Consider the following 15,583-nt stretch of genomic DNA (forward strand, 5'->3'; position numbering starts at 1 on the left):
AGTGTAGTGCGGTTAAGTACCACCACACTGCTGTAGTGTAGTGTAGCGTAGTGTTGCAGTCCCATCTATCCCACAGCTGCTGTTCAGCCTTCTCTCTCTGCTGAAGTGTTTTAAATGTCTTCATGTTTACTCCTGTAATTGTCTTTGTTTCTTTGTCTGTTTTGCTGTTGTTTACGTCTTACTCCTTCGTTTGCATGTTCACCTGCAGCTGGTCGGCCGTCTTGTTTAGTGCTGATTGGGTGAGACAGTAAAGCAGAATCCTGCCCACTGACTCCTGATTGGGTGAGACAATAATAAAGCAGCGGCCAGCCCATCTCATTGGTCAAACTGTTTAGCGGCGGGCCACATGATTGGTTAGATCAGATCAGACCTGGTTAGATCTGCCTTCATTGGTCCTGCCCACTCGATTCTGATTGGTGGGACTGTTAAGTCTGAGCTGAGCTCCCACCTCTCGCCATGTGGATAGTGGAAGACACGTCACGGACGACAACAGCAGAGGAGGTCGCGCCCTTCAACCTGACCTTAAGAAGGTTATTTGACCTTGGCCCTTGGTCCGTGACCTTTCACCTTTGAGCAGCACCTGTGACTTTTGACCTCCAGCAGCAGGAGAGCAGGTCAGCAACTGTGACGCCTGCGCTGCGGAGGAGCTGCTCCGCTCCGGTGACCTGATGAGAGATTTGACCTTCAGCAGCCGACTTGAAGGTCGTGACCTGACTGACGAGAGAGACGAAGGAGAAGGAGGGAGATCTGAACTTTGACCCTGATGTGTCGACGGACTGGTAGCCGTGGAAACGAAACGCTTGACAGTCCAACGGGAGTCAAACGGCCCGCTAAGGTTAGCATTCACACACACACGCACGCACACAAACACACAGGCCTGTACCCACATGCCATTCCCCATGTCATCACACACACTATTACCTATGCATAATTAACTCATCTGTCAGTCCCTCACACACCCACACCCACACACACTACCTACACGTAACTAAAGTCTCTCTCTCACACACATCTACTATCTCTCTATCTACTCTAGATCCTACAACAACTGACTCTGCAGTGGATTATATGTGAGTGTGTGTGTGTGTGTGTGTGTGTGTGTGTGTGTGTGTGTGTGTGTGTGTGTGTGTGTGTGTGTGTGTGTGTGTGTGTGTGTGTGTGTGTGTGTGTGTGTGATTTGGCAACTGCGAGGTATGTGTGATTCTGTGCCTTTTATGCATTATGATTTTGGCTCGATAGAATAGAGCCCTGATGTGACCCTGATGTGACCCTCCCATGACCCTGATGTGACCCTCCCATGACCCTGATGTGACCCTCCCTTGGTCCTGTTGTGGCCCTCCCATGGCCCTGATGTGGCCCTCTCATGGCCCTGATGTAGCCCTCTCATGGCCCTGATGTAGCCCTGATGTAGCTTGGATGTGTTTTGGGACGTGATCCATCGCAGAGTCAGTTGTGACCTACGCATGCATGAATAACCATCCCCCCCCCCTGCCCGATCCCCTGTGAGTCACCATGGTAACACCCCTACTACACCCCTTTTCAATGTCACCATGGTAACCACATGCATAAACACGCCCCCTACCGCCCCTTTCCAATGTCACCATGGTAACGTAATGTGCATAAACAATTTCCTGCCCCCAATGTCACCATGACTGTATGTACGTGTGTGTGTGTGTGTGTGTACACGTCACTGCTTGGTTGGCAGCACTAGGTTGTGTGTGTGAGTGTGTGCACACATCACCACTGGGTGCCACATGTCTCAGGTTTCCTTGGATGACGTGGTCGTCCACACACCCCAACCCCCTAGAGGTCGTCCAGGGGTCATGGATGTCCTCGCCCCTGCCCATGTCCTTCCTCATATCTCCCCACCCCCCCAGACATCATATTAGCACACAGGCTCATCCAGACATCTGATTTCATGCTAGACATAATAGCATCCTTTCCAAGATGTGCCAGGTGCGTATGTATATTAGTGTGTGTGTGTGTATCAGCATATGTATATACTAAGTGCATGTGTGTGTGTCCATGTGTGTGTGTGTGTCCATGTGCGTGTCTAGACATCAGATTTGATGCTGGGCATCATCTGTGTGTGTGTAGGAGTGTATGTATGTGTATGTGTCTGTATTTGTCCATGGGTATGTCTGTATGTGTGTGTGTGTGTGTCTAGACATCAGATTCAATGCTTGGCATTCTCTTGTATAGTCGTCGTGCGCCACCTGCGCTCATGGCCCTTGGGCCGGGTACCGGGTTCGGGTACGGGGCCGCCATCATGGGCATGGGCATGGCGGCGCCTGCGTATGGCATCACATGTTCCGGGTAGAACGCCTCTGACGCCAACATGGCGGCCGCCTGTGCCTGATGTGACGACAGTCCATGGTGACTGTGAGACGGCGTGATGTGCATGACCGGGGGCGGGGTGTGTGTGTGCGGCGTGTGTGTGTGTGCATGCGTCTGTGGCTGTGTGTGTGTGTGTGTGTGACCGTGCCCGGAGTGGCCATGGGGAGAGTGTCCCAGCGTGAGAGGGGCGTGGCCTAGTGTGAGCGGCGTTATCAGTTGCTTGTAGATGTCAGTGGAGCTGTGGCCGTGCGTCATGTGGTGGAGCTCATCACCACGGAGACCGCTAGTCTGCAGGAAGGGGTTGACGTCCGATGGCGAGGACGACGAGGTGGGCAGGGGGTACAGAGACTTGCTCCTCCGGCCGACGCCCAGCCCACTCACACCAGCAGCAGCCAAACCCAATCCCAGCCCCAGACCGCCGCCGGGCACAGCTGAGGCTGAGGAAGAAGATGGGAGGTTGGCGGACGCGGAGGATGAGGAGGGCATGTTGGTGTGGTGAGCGCTCGGCAGGTTGGCGTACGGGGCGTTGGCGTAGTCCTGCAGGCTGACGCGGCGCGGCCCCAGGTGCGGAGGGAGGTTCTCGTACGAGTGCTGTCGTCGTAGCGATGAGGAGAGCGGTGGGCCGCCGTCGCCCTGGAAGTGGCTGATGAGCACTCCTCCCACGTCCTCATCTCCCTGCTCCGGGTCGCTCTGCGGCATATAGGCAGTGAAGGAGGCGGAGGGAGAGTGGGGAGGAGGCAGGTGCTGATGAGAATGTGGAGGGGTGATGGTGCCGGTTGGACTTGGTGTGCGTGGGCCCATACGTTGCTGCTGCTGCTGATGTTGTTGGTGTTGTTGTTGTTGATGATGTTGTTGGTGCTGGTGGTCCTCACTGATGTCGTAGAGGCCTGCCAGGTGCATGCAGTTCTCACAGCGTAGAGGTGGGGAGCGGACGGTGTACAGACCTGAGTAGCCTCCGCCACCTGAAAGTAAAGACAAGGTAAGGAAAGCAGACACATTTTAATAATTTTCTTTGGATCTCAGTAGGGCAAATCCAAATAGCACTGGAAGCAAATTTCCTAGCAGTCGGTAAGGATTGATCAGAATCCTAAAGTCCTGTGCACTACATTACATTGGTGTAAAATAATAGACCTGGGTCAGAATGGACAGTTAAGATTTAGGCTTCTTGGGGGTAAAGATGGCCCCTCCTCCGCCACATTGCTAAACTAGCAATTATTGCATAGATTGACCAGTATTTAGCAAAATATGTACACACACACACAATGTACGTACCTCCGCTGCCACCCAGGCGAGACAGGCAGCTGCGGCAGTGGGTGGCCCCTCCTAGTAAAAAAAAGTGAAAATTTATTTGTATAACACTTTTCACAGAAAAAACAATCAAACGCTTTACAGTTTGCTCATACAGACAACACACACAGAATATCTAAGCCGGGCTCAAACTACACGACTAGGCTTGATTCTCGTCTGAATCGTAAGCGATTGTTGGTCAAGATTTCCTCGTCGTGACCATCATTCTAAGTTAGTTAGATAATTTTGCCTGTTCAAAGACTCTGATTGCAAACCGTAGATGTCAAACACTGTTTGATATCTACGACTCGAAATACAACGGTAGGCATTGTCGTGTTTACGAATGGGGATAAGATTGACAGTTGCGATTTTCTTTTTGTGTGTGCTACAACCCAACGTCAAAATTGGACACAAAATCGGAGTCGTGAGCCTGGCTTTAGTGACATGCACATAAACACACACACACACACCTACTCCTACTCCTCCTCCACCTCATCCTCCTCCCGGCATTGCACCTCCTTACCCTGATGACTCCCCGTGGGTGTTGTACTCACGTGCCCCTACTCCTGCTCCTCCTCCTCCCACCCCAGGACCTACCGATGCCGCGTCTCCCTGCCTTGACAAGAACGACTTCCCGTATGTGTTGTACTTACCTGGCCCCACTCCTACTCAGGGTTGGGTTTCATTTGATACCGGTGCCAAATCGATACTTTTAAAACGGTTGCTGGAGCCTAAATAGTACTTTTTTCGGTACCTTTTGTAAAATAAATAAATAAATAAATATTTTTTTTTAAAAGCAGCAAATTTTCTAATGAAACAAAGACTGTATGTATGTTATAGCCATCTTTCAAATTGGAAATTTCAGATTAGAAATGTTAGTAATATAACTTCAGCATTATTATTCACCATTTCAGCATATGATTATTAACCTATTTAAAAAATGAAATTGAATTATTAGAAAGTCAAATTGGTCTCTACTCTACATAGCCTACAATAAGCAAAAAACTTGTCATCCCGAATTTATCAGGCAACAGATAGACAGCTTCAAAACAGCGTGTGTGCAAGAAAAGCCTCTCCTCTTCTCTCTCTGTCAAAGCAAGCACAGACCTAGAATAAACGCCCCCTCCTCTGCAGCCATTAGGCCTATTGAAGGCGTTTCAGAGATTAAAATCGACTGGCTGTTGATAGCAATTAAAACTTTAAAGGGACACTGTGTGAGATTTTTAGTTGTTTATTTCCAGAATTCATGCTGCCCATTCACTAATGTTACCTTTTTCATGAATACTTACCACCACCATCAAATTCAAAGTATTCATTATGACTGGAAAAATTGCACTTTTCATACATGAAAAGGGGGATCTTCTCCATGGTCCGCCATTTTGAATTTCCAAAAATAGCCATTTTTAGCAGCAAAAATGACTCTACTTGGACCATACTAGAAATATTTGTTTATTACTTAGTAAACTTTCATGTAAAGATCAAATTTGGCAATAGGCAGCCCAGTTTCAATGGACAGCATAGTTGCAGTACCTTTTTTGTCCATTTCCTGCACAGTGTCCCTTTAAAAACAATACCGCTATCATGAATAACGTTAGCGCTGAAGTTGTCCCGTGCGTAACTTAAGTCAATAATCACACAAGCGTCAGGTTCATGCCATGGGGCTCAGCGAAATCACACCATGTTGATGCAGATATGAAAGGTGGGTGAATTTAAAGGTGGGATGCGCCTAAGTTAAAAGCAAGTAAAGGTGCATTATTTTGCCACTGAATTTTCAACTATGCCCTGAGCCAGCGCTACCATGTGGAGCAGCTGGGGATGAACCCGTTGGCTTCGTCTTGCTTCGTCAAGCTTCTCATACTACTCGGCATATTTGGTTGAATGTCGCATTCTTAGATGTTTGATAAGTTAAGTGGTGTTGAATTGTCGAGGGATACTTCCATTAGCAACACTAATACTAGCAGTGCTGACAGATGCTTTTACAGTGCACCAAAACATCAACAGATTGGGAAATAGACGGCTGCTGCTGTGTTCTGCGAGTGACTACTGAAAACGGTGCCGCAGTTATCAGTGGGCATAGCCTAAATATGACGCTGCATACTTCGAGGCACCGAAATTAGGCACCGAAAATCACGTTGCTTTTCAGTCTGGTTAATACCGTTAATATGTGCCCTGGTGCCATACCAGTACAAAATTTCGGTGTCCAACCCTACTCCTCCCCCGGTACTTACCTGCCCCTCCTCCTCCTGCTCCTCCTCCTCCTCCAGCTCCTCCTCCCGATGTCGAGCCTCCCTGCCCTGTCGACTTCCCGTAGGTGTTGTACTTCTTGTCTGGTCCCTCTGGCTTGCTGTACATGGCCGTGTTAAACTTCTTCTCCTTAGCAACTGCACTGGCCATCACGTCCGGGTGGTGGGGGGGAGGACTGGTCAACAAGCTGAGGATAGAGGGATGGAGCAAGGGAGATGGAGAGAGGGAGAGATAGAGGGATATATTCAAATATATATATACAGAGGAAGAGAGGGAGTGAGGGGGAGAGGGAGAGAGAGAGATAGATAGAGAGGGAGAGAGAGAAAGAGAGAGAGAGAGGTGGATAGAGTGTGTGCAAACGAGTGCAGTGCAGCCTCTCCCACCATTCTGTTCCAGAGAAAGAGGGAGAGAGAGAGAGAGAGCGAGAGAGAGAGAGAGTAAAAGAGTGCAGAAATGGTTATAACCTACCTGCTGTTCAGCTGCAGCATGGTGATTGGCTGTTGCTGCGGCGGGGGTGTGTGGCCACTGAAGAGGTCTGGGAAGTGTAAGGAGGCGGGAACTACGGGCTCCTGGTCCAATGAGGAGTTGATGGAGTACACACCTCCTCCTCCTCTCTCTGCGCCTCCTCCACCTCCTCCTCTTTCGCGATCACCCGCCTGGCTCCCCTGACTACTCTGACTGAAGAGGTGGTGTAGAACACTGCCCCCGGTGGTGGTGTGGTTGCTCTGCAGGCTGGCGCTCTGCTGGCTACGTAACGTACACAACTCGAGATCGCTCAGGTCACGTGTCAGACGGCCAACTCCTCCCCCTCCAACTCCTCCTCCTCGCTTCCGCAGGACGGGATCCTTGTTGCCGACCCCCGGGTGACCTTGAACGTAGATTAGATTAGATTAGATGAGATAATTTAAATTACAATTAAAAATGAACTTGGCAGAAGAGAACAGGCTTTCCATTGCGCTGTCGGGCAGTTTGACGCTTCCGCCTCGTCCATTATTTCCCTTGATATCGGGACATCTGGTCGGCCGTTATTCCTTACATAGAAGTGATCTCCACTCTCAACAAAACATTTAACCCAGTAAGACATGTCTCCTTATAAATTATAAATTAGCTGTCACCAGAATGGCAATAGCCAACTCGTAATGTATTACTGAAGGCCCTGTGTACAGTCATAGTGGCATAGTACTTTGGCAATAGCGTATTACTAAAGGCCCTGTGCACTGTCATAGTGGTGTAATACTACACTGTAAACCCCAACATGTTCCACGAAACTCTAAACTTTTGTGGAAACTTATTCCCGTTAAAGTTTTAGTTTTGTGACCAAATGTTTTACGTAAATACTACATACATGCATGCATATGCAGGACACAAATTCTTTAAGAAGATGATCAAAAACTTTGAAATGACTGAAAAGATTGAAATCTTTAATTCCATAATTAGATTTTTAGTTTTTAGCAGCCCAAGTCAAGTATGTACTCCAAACTCTAAAATGCACAGAAACAATGGTTTACACAAAAGATTTGAGTTGAAAACTAAAACGTTTGTGTAAGTCTTACATAAAATCAGACATGTTATGTGAAAACAAATGTTATGAGAAAAAATACAATCTTGAATGTTTTAGTAGCTGCTACTCAAAGATCTAACATGCTCCATTGACATAAATATTTCGAGAATGGTGCAAAAATCAATGCAATTAGTACTTAGCAGACAGTTAAAATTTGTAAGTAAATAAGCACAGCATTGTAAAGCTATATTGGCTCTAAGTTTTTGATTTCAAAATTAAAAGTTTTATGTTTTCCCATTTTAGAGCCAAAAAAAAATCTTGGTTGGTTTATTGATTGGTTGGTTTATACTAATGCACTAGGCTACCACCCCTCTGTTTAAACCAAATATAACATGAGCTTTAATTCCACAAACGTGAACAATGCTTTATATCAAGTTTTTTTTTATTTTGTTCCATGTGGTTGACAAACAAAAACAGTAGACAATAACACAACAATCATACAATACACAACAATCTGTTCTAAAATTTAGACCCAGTCTATACAGTCAACAGTCAATATATTACAAAGAATCAACCTCAACACATTAGGCAATTTAGTAATTTATTTGTTGTCCATTTCTGAATCTTTTATTAGGAGTTGGTGGCTGAAGGAGATCCATATAGCCTAACTTACAATAACATTTCTCCCAAAATAGTGTCAGACTTCACAACACAGTCAGTTGTTTATCCTTTAGAGTGTTGAGTAGAGCTGATGGATCATAGAGTTCTGGTGGTCCCATATCGGCTGCCTGTGGAGCATAAATAGGCCTAATGAGTTTAAGGCTTTCATGAGGACTTGTTGGATTAGGCCCCTACAGCATGATTGCTACACTGGTTTATACAGAAGTTCAATGTGCAATATGTCATCATGAAAATGCAACGCATCACTTGTAAATACACTGCAGATGTATGATACAAGAAAAAGATTTGTATGAAAGGCCTACACAGTGCTAGCCTAACTAGCAGTAGCTAACATTCTAAGCTAAGTTGCTAACAAAACATACACACAGTGTAGGCCTAGCATCAAGAGCACCTAATGTCACACACAGCAACATAGTAAACTACTACACATACACACCAACACACTTTTATGGGTCTTTCTTACCTTGAAGTGAGGTTGGTAGACACATTTTTCCATGCCAAGTTGTCAGTTGTGGTTTGATGGTCACATGGTGTTGAGTAAATCTATCCCCCATTGACAGATTCACCATTTTTAGAGAAGTTTGTATTTTATGTTACATTTTAATAAAATAGGATTTCTATGGCTCTGACATGAATGGGTTTTCTTTACACAAAGCAGAAGCAGGTAAACAAAAAAAAACAACTAAAACAACCAAAAAAGTGAGTGACCGAGCCTTAGGATTCGAACTCTCAACCTCAAGATAAGGACATGCCAATATGGCTACATGCTGAGGACTGTCCCCTACACCACTCAACTGCAGGTTTTGTGTCCGTGGAAAGTTAACCCTGTTTGTTAGAAAGAATTGGACTTACTCATAATTAACAGTCAAATGTGTTTCACACATACTTTCCACTTCAAATTCGGCCTACTGACATCATACCAAAACAATAATGTTTTTTACTAACATCCCGTGCTGGGAATTGAACTTGAAACCATCATGTTTCGAGGCCAACTGCTTAACTGTTAGTCCATGACTGCCCAAGTACAACATGCTGACATCCATAGTCTCATATGTCAGATATAGTTCCAATTGACATGATTTAAAGAATTTGTAACTTTCACAGTTTCGCGAGAAATAAACAATAAATATCTACTTGAGTGTTTTTTTTATTGGTAATACAGGATTCAAACCTGCAATCCTCTGATCTTGTGGCCATTGCCCTATCCAGACCACAGCAGCTCAAACATTGTCTTGCTTTATCTAAGCATTTTTCTTTTTGTAATTTCGCTCAAAATTAAATGTGAAAAATATTGCTAATTAAAGCTGGAGTCATGGGTCTGGTGGCCATCTGAACATTTTCATACCATGTTCCAGGAAGTATGGAAGTAGGTAAGGTTATCTCCATGTTGGGGATTGAACTTGCAACCTTTGAGGTTGAAGACCAGCTGTTTAACCACTACTCCATGGTCGCCTCAGCTGTTGTCAAGACATCTAACCACTCATATCCCAGATAGAGTTCCAATTTACAAACTCAAAGACATTGTGTTAGGATGTCAGTTGTACTTAAAAACACAATGCCAACCAGAGTTAATTTATTGGTACCTGAAAACCTGTTGGGAACACCTAAAATGTGTATGTCATCTGGACATTTTTGCAATATTGAGTACTACAGCGTAAACTTTTCTAGTTCATAGTACTGTTGGGGAATACAGTGTATGGTAGCTAAGTACTACTGATAGTGGTGTAGTACTATGGTAGTAATGTTTTTTCCAATGACTGTTACAGTGTGCGTTAAGGGGCCACAACCTTCAGGACACACATAACATACAGGTATTCCACATTGGACCCTGGGTCTGGGTCGGGACAATATTTTTTGGTAAATAAACATGTAGCCTACATCCAAACATGCACATTTACACACAATTATATCATACCATAACTCTTTCATACCCCCCCCCCCCAACACACACACACACACACACACACACACACACACACACACACACACACACACACACACACACACACACACACACACACACACACACACACAGTCCCCAATTCAATAGACCTGGAATATTTACCCCCCCAAAAAATAGTATGAGTATACAGCCTTAGCAGCGTGGAACTACACGCTACTAGTACATCCAAACGTCTGACCTGGGACAAACAAATAACCAGATGAAAACAGAAAAGTCAGCTTCAGCAGGATTTTTTGCTTTTTTTATTTTTTAACATGGCACGTTCCAGGTGAAGAAGGGGTTTCACCCAAAACATCAGGATGGAAACAAAAAATCCTGGTTGAAGCGGACTTTTCTCTTTTTATGAACCCCTGATTTCTATAATACCAAACGCAAAATGTCAAATCTTCAACTTTCTTTTGTTTCAGACATGAGAAAGTTTTTATCTTTACCTGACATGTTTCTTAATTAGAGGGTCACATGGATGCTGGAGTTTGACATGCTTTAAAACATCTGATCTTGTGGACACTCCAACATCCATGTGACCCTCTGGTGAAGACGGAAGTTTCACCGTTGAATTACCAACTTGGTAACACTTTCTATGAAGTTCATATCTATAACATATTTATAACAAACTATAATTACTTATAATGCATTACGACTACACCCATAATGATTCATGAATCTTTATGTTTACAGTAATGAATAACCACGAATCTAGCTTATAATGCTTTATAAATCCAAGGGTGTTATGAGTGCTGGTGACTGGATATAAACTACAGGCTGCCTGATGGGGCTTACAGTGCATTATGATGGCTTATAGATGTGCATTATACAGTGCATTACAGATGCATCCATATGAACTTAACTTTACACATCAACGACTTATGATCTCACATGGAACATTATTATATAGCATCTTATTACAGTTTATCATCCAGGTCTGTGCATAGAGGGGGATACTGTCAGTACTCATAATGTACTATAAGCCCCATCAGGCAGCCTGTAGTTTATAACTTGTCATGAGCACTCATAACACCCTTGGATTTATAAGCTAGATTCATGGTTATTCTTTACTGTTAACATAAAGCATCCTGAAGTATAGTGAGTGTAGTCATAAGTAATTGTTGTAAGTAATTATAATGCGCACTGTAATTTGTTATAAATGCGACTATAATGCGCTATAGATATGGGCTTCATAGAAAGTGTTATCTTTTACATGTCTGAAACTAAGGGAGAACTTGATATAACTTTAAGACATAATGAACATGATGCTTCCAAAGGCAAAATACCTTGACCTTTGACCTCGGGGCCTGAGGAGAGGTCGGGGGGCGCGTCCTCGGGCAGGTAACGCTGGCTCTTCATGGTTGCCATGGATACGGAGGCGGTGGTTGCCGTGACAGCGGGCTGCTGGGTGTCCTCTTCGCTGGTGGACTGGGCCCCCTGACGCTGTAGAGTCTCTACTGACTTCTTCCACCGGCTTACCGCAGGCTTACGGGCACCGCCATTGGTCGGAACTCCGCCGCCGTCCCCTAATAGTAATGATGATAAAAAACATTATAATTATTATTATGATGATGATTATTATGATGATTATTATTATTATCATATTAATATTAATCCACAGCGCCTAAGCAGGCTTAAAAGACGAGCATAATAATAATAATAATAATAATAACTTGGTTTATATACCGTTGCTCATGGAGCCAAAGTTCGCTTGACAAGAAGGGTAGAGGCTAATAATAATAATAATCATTATTGTTATTATTATTATTATTATTATTATTATTATTATTATTATTATTATTAATTATGATAATAATTTCTAGAATAACTATACATATTTGTACAGCACAATTCATATCAGACATGCAGCTCAATGTGCCTAGCAGCCAGATTAACAACAAAAAATATTAAAAAGAAAAATAATAAGGAAATAAAATGAACAAAAATAAATTAATAAATGAAATAAAAATAAATTAAAAATGAAATAAATACAATGGGTCGATAAAAAAAAAAAAACCCCACCTCAACTCAAAATCAAACACCTCAACTCACATAACTCAAACTCGACTAGGGCCTGTTCAATAGTGCTCCACAACGCCCTGTGACAGATTAGGGTTAGGGATGGTTTTGATCTGTGCACAATTTCTCAACAAATTCGAAATTTCCCTTGCTTGTTTCGCTGCTCTGGGCAAAAGTAAAGCAGCAGAAACATTGCTTTACTGACAGGTTTAGGGATGGTTTTGGTCAAGGCACAGCAGAGCATTTTTGCATTGCCATTTAGCAACAGAAATTTGCCGTGGCAACAGAAATTCCCAGTCAAGGCGGGAAAACTGTGCAGCGTTTCCGCAGCGTTTAAAAATCACGACATCACGCGGAATGCACTGGCGTGAGATATAGTATATGCCTTTACATTATGCCAGTCTGAAAATTCACAGGAATCAGAAAGTTTAGACGAAAAAAGAATGGCATAGAATCACATGAATCAGTCGCACCTAGTCCCAGCGTGCCCAGCGCCCCTATGGCGCGTTGCCCGGGTAACAGGGGGTTGTTGTTGAGGGGGTTGAGCGACTCCTTGAGCCGGTTGCTAAGCAGGCTGCCTGTGTTGCTATAGACCGTGTCCTTGCTGTAAAGAGCATCCTTGGCAACCAGACTGTTGTTGTTGTTGCCCTTGGCAGCACCCATGATCTGGAAAGAGAGAGAAAGAGAGAGAGAGAGAGAGAGAGAGAGAGAGAGAGAGAGAGAGAGAGAGAGAGAGAGAGAGAGAGAGATACACATAGGTGTAGCGTAAGAGAGAGAAAGACAGATAGCCTAGATAGACAAATACACAGAGTAAGAGAGAGGAAGAGAGATAGATAGACAAATGGGCTCGATAGATGGGCTGAAGGGGAGGCTAGTTCCTTAGCGGATTTTATCAGGTGTAGCATGTTCAATATTATTATTATAATATTTTTTTATCCTGCACCGTACCGAAAATGTTCTGTAGGGTCTGAACTGAGGTATATATCGAGCCGTGACTTTTCTGTACCGTTCTAGCCCTAATAGATAGTTTGACAGAGACACTAAGAGAGGGAGAGAAAGAGAGAGGAAGAGGAAGAGAGAGAAACAAACACACAAAGAGTACCTGAAGTATTGCAGGTGGAGGGAAAGGGGCGGGGCCTCCGGGTCCAGGTTGGCGGGCGGTTGCGGAGGCTAGTTCCTTAGCGGATTTTAGCAGGTGTAGCATGTTCTGTTGAGGACTGAAATCCAACTCCGGAGCTTTCTTTAGCTCGATGTGGACGCCATGAATACAACTCCAGATCCCCTATAGAAACACACACACATGAATATATTTGACATTTAAGTAGGGGTATGCCCAAAGCTAGGCTGTTTAAGCATGTTCTGTTGTGGACTAAAATCTAACTCTGGAGCCGTTTTTAGCTCGATGTGGACACCATGGATCAACTCCAGATCCCCTATATAAACACACACACACACGCACGCACGCACGCACGCACGCACGCACGCACGCACGCACGCACGCACACAGACATTAATATGTTGTACATGTAAGTCGAAGTATGTCCAAAGCTAGGGTGTCTTATGAGGCGTGTTAGTCTGTGTGTGTTTGTCTCTGGCTATGTTAGCTTCATGGGTAGTGTTAGCACTTTAAGCTATATTAACTTCATAGTGTAACACACACATACACACACACACACTCACCCGGCTGATGGTAAAGAGCAGTCCTGGTCGACCGGAGCAGAGTCCGGTGAAGCAGAACCGTAGCCTCCAGTAGAAGAGGTGTTCCCATAGAAACGTAATGAGGGCCAGAGCCATGGCCGCCGCTAACATGTAGAACACCCCAGCCATGTTGTCAATATCCAGCTGGGAACTCATCACCTAGGAAACAACATTGTTACGTATTATCATTATTATTATTATTATTATTATTATTATTATTATTATTATTATTATTATCATTATTATTGTTATTATGTATATTTTTATGTATATTATTATGGTCATCATCATCATCATTAATATTATTATTATTATTATTATTATTATTATTATTATTATTATTATTGAAACGTGATGAGGGAGAGGCATGGCTGCCGCTAACATGTAGAACACCCCCGCCATGTTGTCAATATCTAACTGGGAACTCATCACCTAGAATAAAGAAATATATCATTTTACTGTAATATACTGTATTATATATGACATAACATGTAGAGGACATGCCATGTTGTGAATGTCTAACTGGGAACTCGTGACCTAGGAAATGGTAGAATATCATGTTACGACAGAATACGATAGAATACAATAGAATATCATGTTTAAATTGTATTATTATTATACTGTGTATCTTCATATTAGTGTAGAAGGCAGCTGCCATGTTGTCAATGTTCTACTGTGTGGCTGTGGGGCTGGAGGGGCAGTTTTGGTTGCTGCCAGGCGATATTGTGCCTACTCTACTGTGCCCACTCTTCTTTCATAACTCTATGGATATTCTCATGCTCAGGACCCACAGTCACAATAGATTATTATTGTATGCATGTGTTCTGGTTCGTTATTTTGTGGTCAGGACAAAATACCAACCTCCGCCTAGGGGAAATGCAATACATATAGCAAGGGGGTTACACTTTTTTCAGATTCATGTTCCTCACTGAAAAGGAGCCAAAGTCAGTGTAGTAACTGATAATATTTTCCTCAAGCTAAAAACTGAACACCTTACATTAATTACTTCGTAATTCATTTTTGGTCTGGATCCTTGATCCCCTGGAGCACTTGGGTGGAAAGAGTGAGCTCAGCTCTGGTTTGAAACGAGCTCTGACCAATCACTGACAGTTGACGCTCACATGTATGTTATTATGCATTTTCTTATTGGCTGGTAACACCTGCCGTCTGGTATATGACTGAAACCCTCCTCAGACAAGCGTAATCAGACCATTCTGGAATTACGAAGTGTGAGTGTGTGTGAGTGTGTGAGTGTGTGTGTGTGTGAGCGTGTGAGTGTGCGTGCGTGCGTGCGTGCGTGCATCAGGCACGTGCACTCCAATACGGCAGGGGAGGCACGGCCTCACCAGCTCCAGATGAGAATGATGAGATGCAGTAAATGTGAATAATAGTAACAATAACAGCTATTGTTTTCGAGCATCTGCACCATAACTACCATTTGAGCAGTATTTAAACAGTTTCACTCATTTTCAATCATTTCCGTGGCCAAAATCGTAATATTTGCCCATTTCATGTCAAATTGCTCCGAATACACTGAATTTGGGGCAACTCTGAACTGGCCTCACCCCGGATTGCGCAATCCCTCGTTAACAAGCTTGAGCGCATGCGCCATTTTGCTCGTTCTGTGAATGCAACCTGGTAATATTGTATTAAACGTTTTCATACACTTAATAGAAGTATGCATCATCCTGTAGATAAGGAAACACGTAGGCCTACATGACTACAAGCAAGCACACATACCTCCACATTGACATGGATACGGTAAGCTGGGCATCACCGGATCTCTGAGCACTGCATAGGCCTACAGCGACACCAACATCCCAACACCGGGAGAGCTCCAGCGGCCCTACTGCTTTCAGCTCTTTTTA

At 44.0% G+C, this 15,583-nt stretch overlaps 1 protein-coding gene across 1 annotated transcript in view; it reads right to left on the minus strand.

The window, feature by feature from the left end:
• Window positions 1–2,163: 2,163 nt before the first annotated feature.
• The window catches only part of grin2ab (glutamate receptor, ionotropic, N-methyl D-aspartate 2A, b), a 136,785-nt gene continuing 123,365 nt past the window's right edge, over window positions 2,164–15,583 (minus strand). Inside the window, exons 18-28 of the mRNA XM_063211207.1 lie at window positions 13,698–13,874; window positions 13,120–13,299; window positions 12,491–12,683; window positions 11,285–11,524; window positions 6,521–6,736; window positions 6,337–6,469; window positions 5,910–6,055; window positions 3,619–3,660; window positions 3,184–3,290; window positions 2,486–3,027; window positions 2,164–2,380 (exon numbers count right to left, since the gene is read on the minus strand). Of these exons, the coding sequence (XP_063067277.1) occupies window positions 2,164–2,380; window positions 2,486–3,027; window positions 3,184–3,290; window positions 3,619–3,660; window positions 5,910–6,055; window positions 6,337–6,469; window positions 6,521–6,736; window positions 11,285–11,524; window positions 12,491–12,683; window positions 13,120–13,299; window positions 13,698–13,874 (2,193 nt within the window). The remainder of the gene's footprint in view (window positions 2,381–2,485; window positions 3,028–3,183; window positions 3,291–3,618; window positions 3,661–5,909; window positions 6,056–6,336; window positions 6,470–6,520; window positions 6,737–11,284; window positions 11,525–12,490; window positions 12,684–13,119; window positions 13,300–13,697; window positions 13,875–15,583) is intronic.

The sequence above is a fragment of the Engraulis encrasicolus genome, chromosome 1, assembly GCF_034702125.1.
Source record: "Engraulis encrasicolus isolate BLACKSEA-1 chromosome 1, IST_EnEncr_1.0, whole genome shotgun sequence".
Taxonomy (NCBI): Eukaryota; Metazoa; Chordata; class Actinopteri; order Clupeiformes; family Engraulidae; genus Engraulis; species Engraulis encrasicolus.